At 31.2% G+C, this 22,596-nt stretch overlaps 6 protein-coding genes across 11 annotated transcripts; 5 read left to right on the forward strand and 1 right to left on the reverse strand.

Annotated features, from left to right (window-relative positions):
* Positions 1-1,011: 1,011 nt before the first annotated feature.
* Positions 1,012-4,540, forward strand: LOC124425888 (bone morphogenetic protein 4-like). Of its 2 annotated transcripts, XM_046966903.1 has the most exons (6): positions 1,012-1,388; positions 1,589-1,951; positions 2,086-2,242; positions 2,460-2,605; positions 2,677-2,778; positions 3,036-4,540. In XM_046966903.1, exons 2-6 carry the CDS (start codon positions 1,736-1,738, stop codon positions 4,005-4,007), a joined length of 1,593 nt encoding a protein of 530 aa, XP_046822859.1. In that variant the 5' UTR covers positions 1,012-1,388; positions 1,589-1,735; the 3' UTR covers positions 4,008-4,540. The 2 variants fall into 2 exon arrangements, with proteins under 2 accessions (XP_046822859.1, XP_046822860.1); XM_046966904.1 differs by lacking the exon at positions 1,012-1,388 and having other exon boundaries at positions 1,849-1,989.
* A 2,172-nt stretch (positions 4,541-6,712) lies between these two features.
* LOC124426313 (isthmin-1-like) lies at positions 6,713-9,399 on the forward strand. Of its 2 annotated transcripts, none has more exons than XM_046967848.1 (5): positions 6,713-6,996; positions 7,915-8,124; positions 8,213-8,603; positions 8,669-9,014; positions 9,094-9,399. In XM_046967848.1, exons 1-5 carry the CDS (start codon positions 6,919-6,921, stop codon positions 9,191-9,193), a joined length of 1,125 nt encoding a protein of 374 aa, XP_046823804.1. In that variant the 5' UTR covers positions 6,713-6,918; the 3' UTR covers positions 9,194-9,399. The 2 variants fall into 2 exon arrangements, with proteins under 2 accessions (XP_046823804.1, XP_046823805.1); XM_046967849.1 differs by having other exon boundaries at positions 8,669-8,934; positions 9,015-9,399.
* A 53-nt stretch (positions 9,400-9,452) lies between these two features.
* On the forward strand, positions 9,453-10,754 carry LOC124426315 (intraflagellar transport protein 43 homolog). 2 transcript variants are annotated; one of them, XM_046967851.1, is made up of 6 exons: positions 9,453-9,591; positions 9,723-9,898; positions 9,998-10,027; positions 10,085-10,137; positions 10,235-10,307; positions 10,451-10,754. In XM_046967851.1, exons 1-6 carry the CDS (start codon positions 9,553-9,555, stop codon positions 10,671-10,673), a joined length of 594 nt encoding a protein of 197 aa, XP_046823807.1. In that variant the 5' UTR covers positions 9,453-9,552; the 3' UTR covers positions 10,674-10,754. The 2 variants fall into 2 exon arrangements, with proteins under 2 accessions (XP_046823807.1, XP_046823808.1); XM_046967852.1 differs by having other exon boundaries at positions 10,097-10,137.
* A 154-nt stretch (positions 10,755-10,908) lies between these two features.
* LOC124426314 (mitochondrial import receptor subunit TOM40 homolog 1-like) lies at positions 10,909-12,561 on the forward strand. Its single transcript, XM_046967850.1, has one exon. It carries the CDS (start codon positions 11,472-11,474, stop codon positions 12,450-12,452), a length of 981 nt encoding a protein of 326 aa, XP_046823806.1. The 5' UTR covers positions 10,909-11,471; the 3' UTR covers positions 12,453-12,561.
* A 185-nt stretch (positions 12,562-12,746) lies between these two features.
* Positions 12,747-15,784, reverse strand: LOC124426311 (endoplasmic reticulum lectin 1). Of its 2 annotated transcripts, XM_046967839.1 has the most exons (7): positions 15,500-15,784; positions 15,231-15,404; positions 14,633-15,151; positions 14,162-14,215; positions 13,536-13,697; positions 13,236-13,475; positions 12,747-13,158 (listed from the first exon to the last, which is right to left on the reverse strand). In XM_046967839.1, exons 1-7 carry the CDS (start codon positions 15,632-15,634, stop codon positions 12,910-12,912), a joined length of 1,533 nt encoding a protein of 510 aa, XP_046823795.1. In that variant the 5' UTR covers positions 15,635-15,784; the 3' UTR covers positions 12,747-12,909. The 2 variants fall into 2 exon arrangements, with proteins under 2 accessions (XP_046823795.1, XP_046823796.1); XM_046967840.1 differs by lacking the exon at positions 14,162-14,215.
* A 305-nt stretch (positions 15,785-16,089) lies between these two features.
* Positions 16,090-22,479, forward strand: LOC124426310 (protein CASC3-like). 2 transcript variants are annotated; one of them, XM_046967837.1, is made up of 9 exons: positions 16,090-16,660; positions 17,142-17,566; positions 17,676-17,814; positions 18,233-18,384; positions 18,461-18,873; positions 18,971-19,348; positions 19,489-19,521; positions 19,673-19,929; positions 20,018-22,479. In XM_046967837.1, the coding sequence occupies exons 1-9, from the start codon at positions 16,562-16,564 to the stop codon at positions 20,621-20,623; spliced, it is 2,502 nt and encodes an 833-aa protein (XP_046823793.1). In that variant the 5' UTR covers positions 16,090-16,561; the 3' UTR covers positions 20,624-22,479. The 2 variants fall into 2 exon arrangements, with proteins under 2 accessions (XP_046823793.1, XP_046823794.1); XM_046967838.1 differs by lacking the exon at positions 19,489-19,521.
* The last annotated feature ends 117 nt before the right edge of the window (positions 22,480-22,596 follow it).

A 22,596-nucleotide genomic window follows, 5' to 3' on the forward strand; every position in this document is an offset into this window, starting at 1 on the left:
ATAGATATTTTCCATAGTTATGTATATTTCATGTATACATGTATTTTTATACGTATATTATACGTCTATTTTACGTCTATGATGTACTTATATAGTATGTCTATCAAATAAACGTATATTTTACATAACTCTTATAACTATTTATATATTATTAGTATTATAAAATATGGATGGAGATAGAGAAAGAGAGAGAGAGAGAGAGAGAGAGAGAGAGAGAGAGAGAAAGAGAGAAAGAGAGAGAGAGAAAGAGATAACTTTATTGTTACCCCCTTCAGATGTCACAATATCTTATATGTGGATATACTATATGTATGTACTTGTTTAGCATGAGATCTCGTCGCATACGTTATTCCCAAGCAATGCAGTTCGAAGTAAAAGACCGAAACTAACTGAAATTCGAGGCGACAACCTCGATATGAGAGAAAAACGTGGGCGAACGACTCATAAAAATACGCTCGTGACTTGTGATCAGTCATCGCCCTCGCAATGAAAAAAAAAAAAAAAAAAAGAAAAGAAGAAAAAAAAGAAAAAAAAGAAAAAAGAAAAAACAACGAATTATCTAAAACGTTCATCCACCTAAATATCGCGTCGAGAGCATAGCTTGGTGCTTACGAATCCGTAGAATTTAGGAAACGTGCTTTTTATAATAGCCCGGCACTGTCATCATCGCTCAGCGATTTCCATCGTCTCAATAACACACACACACATACATATATTCATTTATTTTTTATAAAATATATATATATATATATACATATTTAATTTATTTACGAACTATTACTTAAAATTCGTATAAACATTTTTTAGCGACAATAACAACGATAATTAAATATCCTGTAATAATTTAATATTGGATATGAATTATATTGCTAAACAGAATTGTTTAAATAATAACAAAATAGATATAGATACAAACAACAGTCAAATTCGATAGTCAAAAACAAAAATAGTATTGTGAAAAAGTTAAGAAGTGAAACATATACAAACGAGATCGTCTTTGACGAGTAGGTTAAAGGGCCAAGATATGTTGTCGTTATTGACAATTATGCGGACAAATAAATGGTTTGCATATATGTCGCGGTGTGACTGTGTACATATATATATATAAAACGTGAGAAGCGCCAATGTCGAGCGGGGAGTAAAGCGGGGGAAGGAACTCCCGGCATAGCATAAAGGTGACTCCTCGCAGCGAAAACCTTCCATATGCCACTTAGCGTCCCGTTGAGTTCGGCAAAGTGTCCGGTAAAGCAGAGATATCCGTTCCTTCGACGAAACGAGACATATAGAAAATAGAGTGTCTCTTTTTTTTTCTTGTTCGTCCATCGATAAGGTGTCCAAGTCCACGATTAATTATTATACCATACGTACATAATACAGTACCATAAAGGGTGAGTCATTTCTATAGGAACATCAAAATATCTTCGTTGTTTATGAACGTTTAAGAATTGACTCAGTCGAAGAAAATTGACGTCTTTCAAATAGACCAATGTATAATAATAGAAAAAGAATTTTTATACGTTTATAAACAACGAAAATGTTCAAATGATCCTATTGATATGACTCACTTCACATTTTGTGATACCAATAGAAAAATATAGCGGACACCTCACCCGCGTGAAGACCTGACTAAAACGTTGACTAAGATTTAGGTGTACATGTTTGACACCTTAAAGAAAGTGCACTCGATTGCTTCCCGATTTCTTTTTTCCTTCTAATCAAACGCAAGATCATATCAATGCAGACGCGAAGTGCATTGTCGTTATTGCTTGTGATGTCGGCGATGTCATTGTCGACGTATCTTCTTCCTGAAGCGGACGCATATCCCTCAGATCTTCTCAAGGATGATAAAGGTCAGGAAAGAAGGGGCCCGTCTTCGTCGCATAGTGAACTCACTCAGGGAAAAGAGCTCGGTAACGAGAAACACCAAGACGAGTTGGAAAAGTTGCAAAAGGTCCGTCTTGTATCCGATTTCTAACGATGTTTTTTCACGTACGTCGTTGAGAAGTAATTTATGAAAGGACGATTGAAAACTGAGTGTACGTGTTATTTTGTGAAAAATATTAATCAAATATAATAATATTACAGATCTTTGGTATACGTGGCCAGGGCGAAATATCAGCCCATCGTAAGATACCACCTCAGTTCATGATGGAACTGTATAATATTATCGCCGATGATAAAGGCGTCACACGAGGACGAAATCCTTATAATGCTAAGATCGTACGGAGTTTCATCGAAAAGAGTAAATTCTTTTCTTTAATATCTACCCAAACCTCTTTCTCTCTCATATTTGTATATAATAAATTATCTATATTTCCATCTTCAATTCTCCCATTCTTAATTACTATACTTTCCACTTCAAGTAATCACTAATTTTAATCATGTATATAATTTAAATCACTCTTTTAACGTGACAATTTATTCAGAAGAAAATAATGACTAATTACTTCAACTCGTAGATACCTCCTTGCCTCATTTTTATTTCTTTAATGTATCCGGCCTTGAAGAAAACGAATCGGTTTTGGAAGCCGAGTTACATCTTTACAGAAAGAAAACGCCAACTAAATCAATGCATCCTTTGACGCTTACGTCGCCGTATTATTCGGTAAGCGTCAGACATCCAAACGATTTCCTTCCTCAATCTTCTCTTTTCATAAGATAATCACTTCTGTTCAGATAAGAGTCTATCAAGTGTTAGAGAAAAGAAGTCTTGCTGTACCGAATCTTCACAAGTTACTCAATATTCATTATGCTGGAATACATACTTCAGGTTGGCAGGTATGTTTTTATGATCTTCAAAAGTAAAAAACTATTATTATTATATTATATATATAATATAATAATATTAATATATATATATATTATATATATAATATATAATATATATAATATATAAATATATATATATATATATAATACACACACACTCACACACTTTATCTTTCTAATTTAAATAGGATAGTTAGAACATAAACAGAGCTATCGTGTTAAAAGTTAAAGTTATTAAAAAACAGTTACTTACCACCATTCCACAGGTGTTTAACGTTAAAGAAGCTGTACTTTCCTGGTTCAGCGGTGATCCAAATCTTGGTCTCTTGGTGACGGTCACGACTTTGTTCGATGATGAAGTAAACATCGAGTTTTCTCGACGAAATGAATATCATCATAACAAGCAACCGATCTTGGTTCTTTTTAACGACGATGGTAAAGAACAACGACCTAGAATGAAAATCGTTCCGGATTACTATCCTTATGGGAATGACAATATCGACCAAGATAAATTACTTTATGACGGTGTAAACGATAAGATTAATTTGAAAGAAGAGTATGACGAGCATCTTCAAAAACAGGAAAGACAGAGAGACGAAGTTGAAGGAACGTCAGGAATAAGAAGACGCGAAAAAGAATTTTTTTCAAGAGAGAAAAGAAAACAGGACGAGTCAGATTCAACTTGGCGGGAAGGTTCCGTAGAACGTGATCGACGTGATACAAAATTAACCAGAGAACGTCCTAAGAAGATTATCTCGCGTAAAACGAAGACGACGCATGTTTTAACGTCGATGGATATTTACAAGAGAGCAATGCTTCGGGAGAAATTAAATAAGGTCTCCCAAAGAGGAGCTAGCAGGAATCAACGTAGAGCGAAAAGGTCAACAAAACAAAATGTTTTGTTGGGTTACAAAAACACGACTATCTGCTCGAGACACGAGCTTTACGTCGATTTCGAAAAAATTGGACTATCTTCAAACATAATTGCGCCTAAAGGATACTCTGCATATCATTGCAAAGGTCTTTGCGAGCCACCGCTGAGCCAGAATCAACAACCAACAAATCATGCCACCGTACAAAGTATTATTCATAAGATGGGTTTGGTGGAAGGCGTTGAAATGCCTTGTTGTGTACCAACGAAGCTATCTAGCACCAGTATGCTTTTCTACAACGATAACGAAAACGTTGCTCTGAAAATATACGAGGACATGATAGCTGAACATTGTGGTTGTCATTAATCGAATAACGCTTGTTTCGATCGAAAATTGTTGCTCGATATTTTCCTGAAGAGTCCATGTCAAAAGGACACACAGATTAGTGATCGTACGAACGATTCGTGAGTGTTCTTCAGGATTTCAAGAATTATGACTAAGAAAATAGATTAAATGTTGTATATTTTGGGTTCTCGTTGGTTCTTTTAAGTACTTACGTCTTCCTGAAAGAAAAATAAAAGAAAATTATTATTTCTACAATATCGAGCGTTATTTTCGCATAAGTCGTCGTACATCGACAAAGTCCTGTTTGTAAATAAGAACATTCCCAAGTATGCGTACACCTAAACACATATACACACGCACGCACACAAACACAAGCAACGTTGTATTGTAATGTAATCTATTGTATTGTTATAACGTATCTCTGTAAATTATTATAATCGTAATTCGTAGATATAGAGATGATAAGATTCAATTTGTATATATAATATCTCGTGATAACTGCATTAGAATTATTTATAGTAAAATAGTAGATATACAATAAATGATATTTAAACCGATAATTATTATTATTTTTTTTATTATTATTCCTTTGTCCCTCTTATCCTTAAAAAATATATAAAATGACGTATCATGAAAGTCTGTGTTAAAAACGTACACAGGACTTGATCATTGTCTGCCATCAAAGGAGCGTCCCGAAATCAAACGCTTCTCTCAAGCTCGCGGAATGTTTTCGAGAGGGCGAACGATGAAATCAGCGGTGAAATTTATAAGCCTGGCGTTAAAATAAATGCGACAGTTATTCGTGTTGTTGACGGTGAGTTTGGCGCCGGTGGATTGCAGAAATGCAGTCGTGGAATGTGAAACGCTACCGGTGTTGAACTTCCACGAGTACGTTATGGAAAACAAAAGATAAGGGTGGCCGGCCTCTCTCGAAGTAACTTTGATATTAATTCGGACCACTCAATATGTAAATTATCACGCTTTGCAATATTTTCTCATTATTTTTTTATATATATGTAAATACTTAATAATACGTAGAATTCAGATATTTCTATCGTTAATTTCATTTCAAAATTCGTAATAGTTATCGGGATATCACCATTAAAAGATAAAATTTATTTAAATTTATTAACTATTGCGAAACTTTTTTTTATATATAATATATTGATAATGGAAAAAAAAAAATGAGTAAAGAAGTGCTCCTCAATCGTAATAGTTGGCGTATGAAATAATAACCTACTTTATGTCGGAGGACATCTTATTTGCTCGAATTATTCTATTCCTATCGCAAAAAATAAATTATGTTAAACAAGGTCATGCGGAAGACATCAGAGTTAACGTACGATCTTAATAAATTATCTTCTCGCGTGTATCATGGAATATTCGTTTGCTCTGTTATTATGGAAATTTAGAATATTATACTAACTATTACGATACGTAAGTATCGTGAAATAAAGAAAGTTTTATGATCTTCTCGCTTGTTTCACGTATGTTTCTAATTTTAATGCATCTAGTAAAAGTATAAAATATTATAAAATATATACAATATATATATATATATATATATATATATATATATATATATATATATATAATATTATATTATATTTCTATCACATTAAACAAAATAATACTTAAATAATTTACTTTTCTTAATACTAATAAAGTTTATCATTATATATTATAGGTACTTATATATTATAAAAGAAATGTAAGAGATAAGGCAGATTCGTACGTTCAACACACCCCATCAATTTCTCGATACTAGCATTTACATATCTGTGAGGTGTCTGACTGCTCGCGTGCCGTTCTCACTGCATTCCCGTACGCGCATCTCCGGTTATATTTACTTCAGGGTGGGTGTATTTTCGAATCTGTTCGACTAAAAATAACTGGAACGTGTTTCACTGCATTCCATTCATGTTGTATTTAGATCCTGGCGCCGTAATACGTATTGATTTACGATACGGCTTTGCGCGAACTTTGCGGTCCAAAAGATAACATATTAAAGACTTTTCGTACTAAACTTACCAATAAAACATTAATCAAGTGCTAGATCATTTTCAAGTAATCACTTTCATCCATTATACTAGATCAATGAACGACACGAAACAAAAACAAAAAATAAAGTGAATTACTTAAATCGCCTACATCTGAAATATTATAAAAACAAATGGAATTATCTGATAAAACGGATTTTGTAATGATGCGAATGATTTGAACGATTATTTAATAAGATAGATACAAGGAATGTATTTGATTAAATGTAGAATTGAAATGTGAAAGCATGATATATGAAATAAAAGAAAGAAAGGAAAAAGATTTTTTTTTTCCTTTTTTTTTTGTTTGGTTTTTTTTTTTTTTTTTTTTTTTTTTTTAGGAGAACAAAATAAAAGCCTAAGCCGTGATACGCCATAATAGAAGCTATACAATGACGTAGTGTTCTGTCATCCGGCGTGCTACCTCTCCAACCGTTTCACCTCGCCGCCACTGGCCCATTATAGTGGGACAGAACTTCACCGATTCACAACTATACACATAGTGGTGTACGCCTTTGAACAGTGAGCGCCGCGTTTTGTACCCGCTCTTCTTCTCCTCTCGCAATTCTCATACTTCATCATTTTGATAAGATAAACGTGTGTGCTTCTTCCGTAATTTACTTATCTTTCCGGGAGAAGATTACCGATGAACTTTCGATTTACTTTGTCGTTATACCTTTATAATCACGAAGAACTAAAACAAAGAAAATAACGCTGATTTGGTGACAATAATGAATATCTAGAAGATATACTGATTGATCGATTAATTGGCGCTAATAAAGAATAATAATAATAATAATAATAATAATAATAATAATAATAATAATAATAATAATAATAAAAAGAAAAGAAAAGAATAAAATAAAATAAAAACAAACGAAACCAAATAGAAAATGAGATCGATACAATTGATGATCTATATAATCATTACTCTTCATTTGATTTTAGCTGTTACTCTTATACATTACCAGGTAAGTCAAGTAAACAAATGAAGTGATATTTAGTAGGACATTTACATGCTCCAATAATATACGGAATTAGAGATAAAGCGCTCTTTTTTTGAGCATTTAAATAAACAAATATTATTATTTCCTTTAAATAATCCATATCTTTTAAAAATAACAATAAGATAAATATCATTTGTTATGATTAGACATCTTACAGTAAAATAAATGTAGTATACCAATGTATCGTCGATTTCGTTAAGAGATATTACATATTATATTTCCTGTTAGTTTTCGTTTCTTCAAACTGAGACGAAGTAGGAGTTCTTCCCGGCATCATACAATGGCTACGCCATTGAATGGGCAACGATCGCATAACACGCGGCTTCTCAGAAGTAGAAATGTTCCATCTCTCGCATCGTTGAGCGTATCCCATTCCAGTCCATTCCACTCATACCGTTCCAACACATACCGCTACGTCCCTTTTTCTCCTTCAAAGTCCGTAACTCATCTACGAAGTAAACACGATCTTTTGATGTTATGCTCGTTGTGTTGTTCGTGTGAGAAAAAAAAAGAAACACAAAAGAAAAGAAAAAGAAAAACAGTTACCAGTAACCAATAAAAGATTTAAAAATTTATAAATTATCTCCATATATGTGTATATATATATATAATTTGTATATATATATATATATATATATATATATATATGTATATAATTTAATTCGATTGGAAATTATTTGGAAAATCAGCACTTTCGTCATTTTGATTTTATTTTCAATTTTTCTTCAATACATTTTTTAAAAATTATACAAATGACGTCGAAGATCCAATCGCCATTTTGATTCTGTTTGCGTACTTGGCGGACTTTTAAAAATGGCGCCCTAATGTCGCAAAATTACATTTTAAATATTTTATCCTGTAATAATATATATACGATATCAGGCAAAGAATTCTCCATTAAGAAGGATTTTTAATAAAACGACGACCTCTGTCCACTTTTTCCCGAATTTAAATACATCATTCTCGTTAACCATATCAAGAAGGAAACGAGAAGACGACGAGATCGATGATTTATTAACGAGACACTCGAAGAATCGTAAGCGTCATTGCAAAAATAATTCCACGTGTTCTCATATTGGAACACCGGAACAGGTAAGTATTATAATAGACATGTACGATAAAACAAAACTAACGAATAATAATAGGACCAATAACAAATGATAAACTTTCGTATCCACAGATGTTCCAACAGGATAACGATTACGAAAGTGAGGAATCACGTTTAATGACAAAGATCCGAGCGTCAAATGAAAAAGATGAAAATATTAATACGCAATTAGAAGATATCGATATATATAACAATAGATCGTCGATTATCGATGGATACGTCGAGGATAAGGATAAAGATACAATCGGCGATTACGACGACAATAAAGATTTTCCTTCTATTTATAAAACTTCGGATGATTTTTCCGGCATGTTGACGAATCTTTTTCAAGCCTTATTAAATGCATCGTTTGAGACCGATCACAATAACTTTAAGGGATTGCATTTTGTCAGAGAAAAATTTGACACGGACCCATGTCAAAAGTGGTTGAATAATGAAGACAAACTCGAGGCGGCATTTTTGGGTGAGGTTATTTAACATTTTTCTCATTAAATTAAAAAGAAAAATGATTTATAACGCTCATTTCAGGACACCTCGTTGTTCTTCCTGCCTGTCCGTGCAAATATCCGAACATTATCTTCTACGATAACAATTTATGGGACGAAAAACAAAAGAAGCATTATCGTTGGCGCGACGTAAGCAGCGCATCCTACCGATTGGATGTTTACAAGCCAGGGGCGGCCTATTGCGTGCGTACTCTATTGGCTACGGGAAGCGGAAGTGCACAACATTGTTGCTACGATAGTGACAGAAACCTGATAACACGTGGTTCCGGCGCGGGGACACCGTATTTTGTTAGTCCAGATATATCTTTGATTCTTCATGAGAAAATAGACATTTTACCTTGGCGTCTTTGTAAAGGAGACTTTTCTAGGTATTTTTATTTGGGAATTGTGTTTGACATCATCGTGATAGGTTCCATTGTTAAAAAAGTACATGTGTACGTTGTTTAGATTTAACAAAGTGAGGCCACCGAACAACGATAATGGTTGTAATGAAAATCCAGACAACGAGGAGTATCAACGACAAATAAACAGTACGAAATATTATTGAAGAACTCTAGTTTTCATTCATGAAGATAGGACGAAGCGAAAGTGTTAAATTGTAACAAATAGTGTTTTTGTATTTGAAATATTAATTATGATTGTGCGGAATTTTATTTGAACTTTACTAAACTGAGTTTTTTCTAAACTGACTTTGTTAAAGGAGATTATAAGAAAAAAAAATTATATATTACTAAATTCCAAAGGATAATAAGCGCAATGTGTTTATTTTCAAATATTCCCGCCTTTCCTACATTATCGACACGACGAGAATGCTGTCAATTGTCATGGTTACCACTTGCAAACACAAAACCGACACTCTCTCTTTGATTCTTCTACGAAATATAAATAAATTGTATTTTAAAAACGATGGATTGGGCTACAGATTTAGAAATTACATCGAAGAAGGTAAATTACTTTAAATCATCGTCATAAATTCTTAAATATTTTACACGCAGTTGTAAATGTATTATTGAATACCTGTGTTCAATGTTATTGTTAAAATTTTATAAATATTTTCAAACGACTAATGTTTACAGCTTATTCCAAGACTGGGCAGAAGAGCAGGCCAAAATATTATGCAGGAAGATTCAAAATCAGATGAGGATTTGTTAAACAGCCCTACGTCATTATCCTCGGGACGTTCAACGCAGCCACCTGTGGCGCCACCTCGTGCCAGGAAAACTGGTTGGGGTGACGATTTAAAAAGTGGCAAGTGAGTGACGTATATAAAATATTTCGACTTTGTTCTTCCATATTTAAAAATAATCAGTAATTGTCAAAAACTATTTAATCTGTTTATTTTTTATCGTAGAACAAAGGCTTCTTCTAACATAATTGAACAGTGAGTATTTATAATTAACAACAATATAGAATCAGACATCTATAGTCACTAAAACAGATTATTCCTTAGGGATCGATTTCGATCAACTGGAAAAGAAAATCAACAAGATGGTAAGATCGCAATGAGAGATTTTATAAATATAAACCAATATCATATCATTTTTAATAAAGAAAATAAATCAATTGGATCAATATGATCTTATTACAGATATTCCTGTGATACCGGATTTGGACGAAATTCAAGAGGACAATGTTCTTTCAGATCTTTCCAATGCACCTGTGTAAGTAAAATATTTATGTTATGTTTTTATCAAATAAATAAATAAATTCTAACTATTCTTTATTCATTTATTTCTTTTTTTTTTTTTTTTTTTTTTTACCTAAATTTTTTTAATCTACATTGAACATTCATTTGTTTACGTAGAATCGACACGAACAGAGTCACGGCTTACAAAGAATTAGATACGGATTTAATTAAAAACGAAGCATTTACATCGTTGGATGGGATAAGTCTTTTCCCTCTAACAGAAAAATTGTATAATGAAAATATGGTGAAGGAACCCGACGAAGCTTGGAATTGGAATCTTTTGTTCACGCAAGTCGCATCGGAGATTAATAACGAGGTCCAGAAAAAATTGAATGCTTAAATAATAACAGATATGCCAGCATAATTCTATAAATTATTTTTCATACATGAAAATATATATAATAAAAATTATTTCTTATTACACTATTGCAAAAAAAATATATTCATTATCACCAAATATAGGGTTATTGTATAAAATGTGTTTTCGTAATGGGGGGGAAAAAAAAATGGCATACTGCTTTTCCGCAGTGCCTGTATATGGAAGCGACAAATTACCTCGTCTGACCTATTCGATTGCCCCCCAATTTGGAAATCGCGGTAGTTCGAGGAGCGACGTGAAGACTCAACCGTGCAGGCGTGCATATCCGAGGTTTTGGAAGAAAACCACGAACATGCACGCGCAATCGGGAGCCGAACACAAGCTACTTGAAGCGACCACGTGACAACACCCACTGAGCAGATCTGCCATATCTCGACGTTTAGCGATCAATGTTCAGCTGTGCCATCACTAGCACACACTTCCGTCAAATAACAATCTTTGAACTCTTATAAAGATAAGATACCTTTATAGAGTATTTATGAGAAACTCAAGTATACAATGATATAACAGAGTCATCTATCGACAATATCGTGGAACCTCAAATTTATGCTACTGCGCATCCTTCGTTTTTTTATTCCTCTTAGCGGCAAATTTCAAATGTTCACTATCAACCCCATCTTTTTTAGCTTTCGAATTTGCAAATAATACATTCAATTTAAATGTTTTGTCCCTGCTCAGAAAAATGTACAAATATTTCGATGAACGCCGAATTTATACAAATTTTGACTTCTTTTAAGGAAGCCATTTCTCGTGATCATAATGGGTATTATATATGCCATTGTAAATAAAGAACAAAATCCATATATAGCCTCAAATAAGACAGATATTCCTGACTGTGTACCATGCCCGAACGAAGAAGACAGAAAACCTGGAAATCCAGGAAGTTTCGAGGATCTTCATAAAAAAGTGAAGGATCTTTATCCACAAAATTTTGAGGGTGCAAGATTAATAATTAAGAAAGTTCTCAGTTCCCATTTCAATGTAATGCACACAATAACGTTGAGTTCTGTAACTCCTTCGGGATACAAATTTGGCGCATCTTACATTGGCACTAAGGCAGTGGGCTTACACGAGAAGTACCCGATTGTGAAAGGCGATATTATTCCAAATGGAAACATGACAGCAAATTTTGTACATACACTTGGATGTAGATTTAGATTCAAATTGTCTACGCAAGTTGCAAATTTTAAGTACAAGGCTTCTAGTTCATCCATAGAATATCGGTCCAATGATTATACATTGGCATTAACATTAGCAAATCCAAAATTTTTAAAACAGCAAGGAATTGTTGTATTACATTTCTTGCAAGCAATTACATCTAGGATTACATTGGGTGCAGAAGTAGCTTGTCTTCGAAATTCTAAAATTACTGGCGGTCAACAAACATTAATGTGTGTAGCATTCAGATATAATACAGGACCTGCAACATGGTCTGCTACTTTAGGAGAAGCTGGTCTTCATATTTGTTATTATAGAAGAGCAAGCAAACAACTACAACTTGGTGTTGAAATAGAAACTAATATGAGGATTCATGAATCAATTGCCACTATAGTATACCAAATTAATATACCATATGCTGATCTAATTTTCAAAGGCATTGTTAATTCAGAAAGTAGTATTGGTTGTGTATTTGAAAAGAAATTATATCCAATTCCAGAATCATCATTAATCATTAGTGGACACTTGAATCATCTGAATCAGCAATTTCGCGTAGGTGTAGGTCTTGATATTGGTGTATAATTATTGTTAATTGATCATACAATATGTGTTTAATTTTATGTGTTCTGTGATTTATATCACAGACATCTACGAATTTTTTTTTTTATTACTTTAGTAATAAAAACTGATGTACTGATAATATTCTTTTTATAAACTTTATTACTTATATCTTAAATTAAATAATGTTTCTATGCCTGATAAATTTTTTTGTACAACTATTTTTACTTCCAATCTAGTAAACAAAAAAAAACAATTATAAGTTACACTATTGTATAATTATTAAAAAATATATACACTTAAATTCATTTAAGCATGTTTACAAAATTCTACACAAATTTTATATGAGAAAAGTACAATTGACAATATTAGTGATTATGTTTTGTAATAATCACGGTGATTAAATCAATTTTATTATAAATTACAATTAATTGTACCTTTCCTATTCGTTTATTAAAAATTAATAAAAAATCAATTTTCATTAATCATCTCCATTAGCTATTCTTTCATCTAAATCATCTTGTTCTACATGAAGAGCTGTTATTTTCAATTTAGCAAAATCTGTTTCGAATTTTTCATTTAAAAGACCATTTTCATCTGCATATTCTAAAATATCACAGATTAATGGAGACTCAACTCTTAACACATATTTGCATGTTTTTGGTTCTAATAAGAATAATGATATACTGGATGGACTGCCCATATGATTATCAACACACTTTAATTTTACCTAAAAAATAATATTTATTAATAAATAATTTTATTTAAGATTATATTATTTATTATTTGAATTTTAAAATCTAATACCTCAGTTTGTCGTAATTGGCCAATTTTTTCACAAATACTTCCATCGCTATAAAAATGTGATAAATATTTACGCACTTCTGGTGGTCCTGGTTTCTTATAAGGATGAGTAGCAATCCACTCCAAGTGTTTTTGTCTATCAAATTTACCAAGATTAACAGTAGTCTTAGTACCATCTTTTTCTGTATGATACTGGACTATAGAACGTCCAAAACAGAATTCATATTTCCACCAACCATTTCCCTGTTTATTATAATAAAATATTATTATGTTTCAGTTAATAAATAATGCATAGATACTTACTCCATGTAAACAATTTTTGCCACTAAGAAAGTTTTGGACCGAATTAATTTCTGCAGGAGTTATGTTTTGATCTATTAACGAATTAACAGAATCATCCTCACCATTCTGTTTATCAACAACATCTACTGGTCGTATTTCAACCCTTACACGAGCATCACCATCCTGGAATCAATTTTATATCATGCTATTATAAATACAGATTTTAAATTTAATCACTGTATATTGAAATCAAAGTTAGATGATTAATATTGACTATATGCATAGCGTATTTATGCTTTGATTAAAAAAATTATTATTATTATTGTGTAAGATTAATAAAGATGCAGGAATCCATGATGTTTCATGTGATATTAATTATCACATTATTTGTAAAATAGATCAAATAAACTACTAATATAAGTTAATAAGACTAGTGTATTAAATAAAAGATAGTTTTGCATTATATATTAACAGTTGGAGTTAAAACTCAGTATATGAATTAGTATTTAGACATTATATGGTTAAGAAATAAAGTATGTAGATGAAGAAGGGGCAGAGTGAATTAGATGTCAGCAAAAGCCCATGACATTATGTGACAACGGGCATAAAGCGTAAAGCCTATCTCCCAAAAATGAAAATTTTCTGACCTGGCCCTCCTTATCTACATGGAAGATCGCATAGATTTTCTGCAGCTTGTTATCCTGTGTAAGAAATAATCAATTCAGTTTATAAATAATAAATCAACTTAAAAATAAAGAAATTATTAATTTAGTACTCAGAAATAATCTGTTTGATAGTGGACAATAGCTTTGAAAAATTAAGATTTTCAAAGATTGAAATAAGATAACCTTAATCCTTTTTTTATGATCTATATTAATCCAGCAACATGCTCTCTTTCATATAATCTAATAATGTTTAATTCAAATTAATTTTCAAATTTGAGATGTTCTGTGCATATCATGCGCTACATACAAAAAAAAGCCTTTGCATCTGTATATGAAACACATTCAGAAATGAATTGATTTTGATTTTGATATTTATAAGTAAATATCAAATATCAAATAATTTTGATATTTATAAGTAAAAAAAAATATATATTTAGACGAAGTTATCATTACTTTTTGATGTCGAAGTTTCAAACTCTCCATTTCCATTGCAACAAGTGCTCTAGGTTTCTTGGGTGTATTATCCACAGGACGGCATTCAATTTCATTTTCCTTAGAGTCTTGTGGTTTATAATCAGGATGATAACAAAGCAATGGAGATAGAACAATGGCCTCATATTCACAGCTAGATGTTTCTTTTAATGAAAATATTTCATGTTTGCCATGCTGATAACATACATATAGAACTCTTATCATTCTTGGTTTACTGCTTATATCACAAAGTGTACCATCTCCCATTTTAATTTCAACATAAGGCATATTTATTCCATCTACTTTCTTTACTGGTATCTCTGACTTTTTATCAGGATTTTTTGCTAATTCATCGTATTCAACGGAAAGTTTGAAATTTTGTGATTTGTCAAAATTACCAAGATAATATTCTTGAGTTTTGACCTTTTTTCCTTCTCTATCTTCATGATACTGGCGCACAAAATGGCCATGACATAATTCATAAGTCCAATAAGACTCTAACTATTTATTGAAATAGATTATTTGTTATAATGAATATTATATCTTATTAAATTCATATTGTTCTTTAATAAATACGTACCCTATAAGAACAAGTATTTTGACGAAATAACATTGATAATATTTCTATTGGATTTGATCCCTTATATATTTCAGCATTATTATGTTCTTGCTCTATCATATCTGGTATTAAACATTGATAACGTTCATTATTTGCAGTTGTTATAAAATAAGGCTCAACATTAGTTTCAGGTTTCTATAAATAAACAAAAAAATAAATTTTATAATATTTTCGTTTAATCACATTTCTACAGTTTTTTATTTTCATTAATATTCTTATATTATACTCACTAATAATTCTGTATTACTTTTGTCTGGCCAATTAATTTTGAATAAAATAGTATCATCGAAATTTTTTACTTCGTGGGCCCATGTATTGGCAAGTATAACGTTTAATACGTTGTAAATACAATAATATTTCCACATTTTTATAAATCAATAATTATTTTATCATATTTTGATTAAATATGTTAAAATTAGTAAAACGTTTATAAATTTATGACAGCAAAAAACCTTATTAATCAAATAGGCGCAAACGCCATCTATCCCGACGTAGACATTAATTTTTAAATAAAAAGTAACAACCAATGGAAAATGTTATATTTCAATGATTTATGATATTATGAAGGTGGTAAAAATTTTATTTCTGCACGCTTAACTCTATTGATATTATTTTATAATTAAAGCAAAAGAATTCTTCGAAAAAAGGAACTATATTTGCATTAACGAAATCGTTCAATTCGATATATCCACGTAGTACAAGAAACAAGGTGAAACTTATAGGTGACGTTAATTTCCCATGAATCATATAATAATCGCGCGGCAATCATTCGAAGAGAAATTCAAGCGATTCGTCGATTTAACAATTATTTCGTTAAAAGAAAGAAAAAAAAAATAAAAGAAAAAAGAAAACTGGATAATTACGAATTTTTATTAATTAATGAACGACATTAATTCGATTTTAATTAAAAATCTTGATTGTTTTCAATTGTATGTCATTTTACAAAAAAGGTTATATTAAAGTGGAATGTATATATCTGATCACGTCAAATTCAACATGACCGCCATTGCTGCCGAGCAATTTGACAACGACCTAACGGAATCGTTGTGGTCGCTGAAGAGAAAATACAAGGACGGTGTGCCTTCTTAATTAGTGTACTTAGGTCGGTTGGACTGTATAAAACGAGAATTTTAAGAGAATCTCCTTTGATTCAAGAGACAATACGATAAGTAACGATAAGCTTTCTTAACTTTTCTCTTCGTGCAACGAACCTTCGTTGTCAAAGGAAAAGAAAAAGAAAGCAAAAGGAACGGAAACGATTGTAGAACGCGTGTGGCTTCACTCGAAATAACATGTCTGATACGCGACGTCGTCGAAAATCCAATCAATCGTGTGGTTCTGATGATCTCTCGGATTCTTACGAGGAGTTGAACGCCACAAAAGAGACTCAAGTGAGTGAATACATAAAATTCAATTACATACATTTTATTTTCCTATTTTAATGAGAATTTGCTCAATTATTTCAAAATATTTTTCTTGGATTTATCGATAATAAAAAATGAGGTCGGAAGCTCGATATTCTTTATTTAACTAAGTAAACCAATATTATATTTAAATACATCATTACAATTCGATAATTTACTTTTATTAGTAATTTTTTGGTTATCTGGTTCCGTTAATGTTTTACGGTTATCTCGTTGGAATAATTTTCGAAAAAAAAACCTTGATAAATTTATTGATTTATTTATTTTTTATTTATTTATTTTTTTATTATTTTCATTTTATTTTTTTTTTGTTGAATTTTCATAAAATTAATAACCATATGAGAACTTCGTAATGAGAGTCACGTAAAACTCCTTGTTAATTTGATTTATTATGTGTATCTGTGTTCTATGTAAATCTAGTATGGTAGACGTATTGTTTCTCTTATAGAGTAGCGAACAAACTGATGGTCATCAAGATTCGGAATGTGATGTTTATGTAACTGATTCTGATGTTGAGTCACAAGAAGGTGTATTGCGAGAAAGTGGAGATGGACAAGAAGAAGAGAAACCCCAAAAGAAATTGGACGATGATGAAGATAGACGAAATCCACAATATATACCTAAACGTGGAACATTTTATGAACATGATGATAGAACTACGGATGAAGTTATAGATAATAATGCAGATACTACAAATGAAAGAGAAACTAAAGAAAAGAAAGTATGGAAAGATAAGGAGGATAGATGGGATCATGATAGGTATAATGATGAAGAACAAGCTCCAAAGAGTCATGAAGAATTGATAGCAGTGTATGGTTATGATATTAGAAATGAAGAAGGTCCACCTAGAGCTAGAAGGAGAAGAAGATATGGGTAAAAGTTATATTTTAATTATATATAAATTTAATGAAGTTAAAATGTTTTCTTTATTTGATATTTAATATATTTATATATATACATATATATATATATATATATACAGACGTGGTCCAAATAAATATACACGTAACTGGGAAGATGAAGATGCTTATGGTAAAACTGGTAATAATACATCATCTAAAAGCAATAATAGAAAGTTTAATAGAAGTGGAGAAGATTTTCCTGCGCTTGGTACTAATAAGGTGATTATAACTTTCTATACAAATATTTTATGCATTCAAAATATATGTTAGAGCACATGGAACATAATAACATATATTAGAATTGTTTGCTTTGTATTTCTATACAAAGTATATTTTTAATTTAGTTAATTACATTATTGCTGATATTGATATAGATTGGACAGCATTGGATGATCACCTCAATTCTTTTCTTTTCTTTTCTTTTTTCTTTTCTTTTCTTTTCTTTTCTTTTCTTTTCTTTTCTTTCTATATTTTTTTTTTCATTTTGACATTTCATAAACATCACATCATTTTGACTGCTGAGGTCATTAATGTTGATTACAAATTTAATATTACTTATCATTTTGATATATGCGGTTTTGTAACCATTTAAAATTATATTTAAAGAATATTATTTCTTCAACTTTGATTATTATAGAATTCCTCCACAACTGTAGAAGAACCAGTAATATCATCAGCATGGTATAATAGTAAAAGTAAAACTATAAATAAAACACAAAACTTTCCACCTTTACAATCACAGCACGACGGGCAAAAGACAAAATCTTCCGGAACATCTGTTGGTCATACGTAAGTAAATGTTATGACAACTGTTATTATAAATGATATTTAGTTTAATTGTATATTTTAATTATTTTAATTGTAGAAATGAAAACAAAGTTCCAAATGAGTCCAATAATACAGTTTGGAAGAAAGAAGGAAAACATGGAAATCATAATCAGAATACAAATGGAAATAGTGGATCTAGTGGAGACGCAGAGAAATCTGTTGAAACAAAAACTTTACCAAGAGAAAGTAACAAACGGAATGTACAAGAGTCAACAAATTTCGGAACAGGCAGAACTCGTGGAAGAGGATTTAAGGCAAATGCTAATAACAATGTATTGAGCAATAGAACAATTGAAACCAAACCAAAAGGAAGAGGAGCTGGTCCAATAAATTCTGAAAATAGACGAAGTAATGCAATACAGCATGACGATGATAATCAAATTATACATGATATGAAAAATATTCACATCAATGATGGTGGACAATATCATCAGAGTGGTAAACATAATAGTAAGTTGACATTTTATAAATGAGAAATCAAAGTTTTATAAATAGATTGAATTTTATTTTTAAATATATTTTTTTTTTTCTTTTTTTTTTTTTGTAGAAAATTACTATGCACAATCCCCGGGTCAACAAAGAGCAAACACTGTTCCACCAAGAATGCAGCAACAACAATCTCATCAAACACAGTCACAGCAAGGACATCAGCAGCAACAAACAGTTCAGCATCAACAACAGCAGGATAGTTCTGGTAACAGACCAAAGCGGTATTCCAGCCTTCGTCAACGTCCAACAGTTTCTGAGAATCCTACACAACAGAATTATCAGCCCCCACATGGACAACATGGACAACATACACAACATCCGCAACATGCACAACATGCACAGCACGCACAGCATGGACAACATGGACAGCATGGACAACATGGACCACATGGTCAACACAGTCAACATGGTCAACATGGATATTATACTCCTCAAGGTAATTAAACAAAATGTATTCTGTGTATAATAGAGTAATAAAATTAATAATATTAAAGTTATAAAGCTGTTTCTTATATTACTGGATAGATTTAATATCTATATGTAATATTAACGGCCATTTTATATGCATTTATATAGCTGGAAATCCAAGAGGCGTTCTAGACTCCCAAGGTAAGATGTGACGTGCTATAGTCACGTAAAAACGTTTCTTTTTTGGAATGAACTTGGAGGATCTTATTACCGATTATTTTTTAATTTCCCAACCATTTTCAAGAAATATGTCTGTTTCAAAGTTTTGAATTATGATATCATATCTGTACAGGTTATCCACAAGGACATTTCGAACAAACTGCACCCGTTGCTGCTCCAGCTGCTCCTATGGCTGGACAACCAGTAATACCTTTGCCACCAAATGGTCAACCTGCTAGCTATGCTCCACCTCCATTTTTGGTGCCACCACCTCAGTTTATACCACCTCAAACTGCTCCTCCTAGCATAATTAATTATGTTCCTGGACCCAATGGACCAGCATTTCAACCAAATTTTCAAGGCTATCAAAGTTACACTTCTCCTGTACAGGTAAATTTTCTAATCAGAATAATAAATTGTTCTTGGCTGTTTGATTTAATTAATAAAACTCATTCAATATTAATCAATAAAATTATAGGCACAAGGGCCACCTCCACAAGAATTATTCCAACCACAAGGTTGTACTTATTATAGTCCTGTGCAACAGCAACAGCAACAACAACAAACAGCTCCTGTAAGACGACCAAAGGCAGCCATTCCAATTCTTCCACCCCCAGATAATCAGCAACATCAAAGTAGTCGTGGCAGAGGTAGAAGTACTCAATCTAATCAACAAACTAACCAACCTGGTAGTGTACAACAAAGTGAACAAGAAGTTAAAAGTAACTCAGTGGAAAGTGATCAAAAGACTGTGCCAGGACAGTTTGACAATCTACAAAATGATCAATCAGAATCGATTCAACAAAAGGAAGAAAACTTAAGTATAATATCGAATAATATAGGAAACGAAGAAAGTGTAACTAAAAATATTGATGACGTAAATACGTCAGTAGAGATTTCAGTCGTTACAACGGATAAAATAGAAGATATAAATAACAAAGAAACACTGAAAACAGTTGAAGATAGTAAAAGTGTGATTACTTCAAAGTTTATACAATTGGACATTGATAAGACTGATAGTGAACCACCTAAGCTCGAAACTACTGTTCCTGAAACTTCTGTTGTTGAGGAAGCGGTTGCCTAAATAATCCACATGAGATATTGATAGAACGAGTTATTAGAATATCTAAAGGTTCTATATAATAATTGAGTTGAAAGGAGATGTGTTATCGCAAAGATATCCTTCTGTTTGCAGTTTTATAATGTCTTTTGTAGAGATATTACAAAAAGTGAAACTGGGAATCAATCAGATATTAGCTGTCCCAGCAAGTTGCTTCTTGTATGCTATTGTGTACTGAATAATCCAGATTCCTGCTAATTGCAGGATGTATCTGTTACATATAAGATATACAGGTTTGTCTAAGATATTGCAATTTCCATTTTGAGTCTCTTTATGAATTGTATCTAATGTCAAAACATGAAACTGTATTATCAATATGTCGATAATACACGGAAGTTTGTCAATTACTTTTCATAAATGAGAATTGATTATCTAATGCCATTTAAAGAAATATGCGATCTTGAACGTCCATTTAGGCAAGCCTGTACAACACCATGTAGCGGATATATATTAATTCTTTATCAATTATGTAACTCAGTCAAACTGTGTAAATTTCTAGTTATATCAAAATTTATAAGTGATAATTACGGTTCCTTAAATGGCTGGTTTTTATTAATTCGTATTTAACTATACTGCCATGTATTTTACATTTTGTTTCTTTCAATATCCAACATGTTGCAGTTGTATTGTACTTTATATTGAATTCCGCTACTTTTTTCCAATTAGGGATTGGTGATTTACGTGTACCGATATTTAACAAATACATCCTCTATATAATATATTCTAAAATAAGATATAGCATATTAAATAATTATGCTGTTTGAAATGACGTTATAATTACTAAGATGCTAAGGAAAAAGATTTCTCAACAACATGATCACTGTAAATACAATACAGTTCAGTGCATAGCTGTTTCATTAATTGTCTTATCGATCCTTATGTGATTCGAATGATCTATTTAAATGATTAAATAAAAAACTTACTTAGCGTATTTTAATTGAGACATATAACTTTAGTTATATATGATATTTAACACTACTAGAAAGAAGCTTTTTTTCTTTTCTTCACAAAATCTTACGTGCAAAGCATTTATTTGATCATATAGAGAATCAAACATTAAAAGGAAAAAAAAAAAGAATAAAAACAAAAGAAAAAGATAATACTAAAAAAAAAAAAAAAAAAAGAAAAAAAAAATAAGAAAAACGAAATATTTTGTATGAAGTCGCGTGATCTATATATTTTTAAAATAAACACTGCTAATGCGTTTTTAGGGAATATCCGCATTTTCGATCGGTTCTTCCCTTCTGGGTAAATAATAACGATTATTTATATATACATATATATATATATATATATATATATATATGTATAAATATATATATATATATATATATATATATATATATATATATATATTGTTTCTATTATTACACTAAAAACGTTGCAGCTTGTAAACAAAATGTACCGCTAATAACTTGATTATATAGCTTATAAGCAAACCAAAAAAAAAAAAAAAGAAAGGAAATGAATAGGTTCGGATAGTCTCTGATTTATATGTCACATTAATCCTGTTCTTGTAATACCTGATAAGAAATAGTCGTTCATATACATACATAAATCTGTACAAATATTCTGATGTATGTATGTATAATGGAATATATAATTTTATTCCATTTATATACATCTGATATATACAACAGTATATTATACAGATTCGAAATTATTACCGAATTCACCTCGGTAGCGTAGAAAAATGACACTTATTAAATTTTGTAGATATCGCTCCGTTTAGTATATACAACTGTATCATAAGAGAATTGTTATGAATACTAAATAACACCATTATTTGCGGAAATATACGCTAACAAATTGTCACTTAACATGGTACCTACGAGTACATCTCTTCATTTACTTAACAGACATTTAGTTTATCCTTTTTTCTCTCCTTTTTTCTTTTTGTTTTCTTTCTTTCTTTTTTTTTTCTTTTTTTTTTTTTT

This window comes from Vespa crabro, chromosome 8 (genome assembly GCF_910589235.1).
Source record: "Vespa crabro chromosome 8, iyVesCrab1.2, whole genome shotgun sequence".
Taxonomy (NCBI): Eukaryota; Metazoa; Arthropoda; class Insecta; order Hymenoptera; family Vespidae; genus Vespa; species Vespa crabro.

Coding starts and splice junctions, on each gene's coding strand:
- LOC124426313 (XM_046967848.1), top strand. CDS start 6,919: ATGAGATCGATACAATTGATGATCTATATAATCATTACTCTTCATTTG. Junction 8,125..8,212: donor ATATTGGAACACCGGAACAG/GTAAGTATTATA, acceptor TCGTATCCACAG/ATGTTCCAACAGGATAACGA. Junction 9,015..9,093: donor TGTAAAGGAGACTTTTCTAG/GTATTTTTATTT, acceptor TACGTTGTTTAG/ATTTAACAAAGTGAGGCCAC.
- LOC124426315 (XM_046967851.1), top strand. CDS start 9,553: ATGGATTGGGCTACAGATTTAGAAATTACATCGAAGAAG. Junction 9,899..9,997: donor GACGATTTAAAAAGTGGCAA/GTGAGTGACGTA, acceptor TTTTTATCGTAG/AACAAAGGCTTCTTCTAACA. Junction 10,308..10,450: donor GATCTTTCCAATGCACCTGT/GTAAGTAAAATA, acceptor TTGTTTACGTAG/AATCGACACGAACAGAGTCA.
- LOC124426314 (XM_046967850.1), top strand. CDS start 11,472: ATGGGTATTATATATGCCATTGTAAATAAAGAACAAAATCCATATATA.
- LOC124426311 (XM_046967839.1), bottom strand. CDS start 15,634: ATGTGGAAATATTATTGTATTTACAACGTATTAAACGTTATACTTGCC. Junction 14,216..14,632: donor TGAAACTTCGACATCAAAAA/GTAATGATAACT, acceptor TTTCTTACACAG/GATAACAAGCTGCAGAAAAT. Junction 13,159..13,235: donor GCCAATTACGACAAACTGAG/GTATTAGATTTT, acceptor ATTATTTTTTAG/GTAAAATTAAAGTGTGTTGA.
- LOC124425888 (XM_046966903.1), top strand. CDS start 1,736: ATGCAGACGCGAAGTGCATTGTCGTTATTGCTTGTGATGTCGGCGATG. Junction 2,243..2,459: donor ACGGAGTTTCATCGAAAAGA/GTAAATTCTTTT, acceptor TTCAACTCGTAG/ATACCTCCTTGCCTCATTTT. Junction 2,606..2,676: donor TTACGTCGCCGTATTATTCG/GTAAGCGTCAGA, acceptor ACTTCTGTTCAG/ATAAGAGTCTATCAAGTGTT.
- LOC124426310 (XM_046967837.1), top strand. CDS start 16,562: ATGTCTGATACGCGACGTCGTCGAAAATCCAATCAATCGTGTGGTTCT. Junction 18,874..18,970: donor TCAGAGTGGTAAACATAATA/GTAAGTTGACAT, acceptor TTTTTTTTGTAG/AAAATTACTATGCACAATCC. Junction 19,349..19,488: donor TGGATATTATACTCCTCAAG/GTAATTAAACAA, acceptor GCATTTATATAG/CTGGAAATCCAAGAGGCGTT.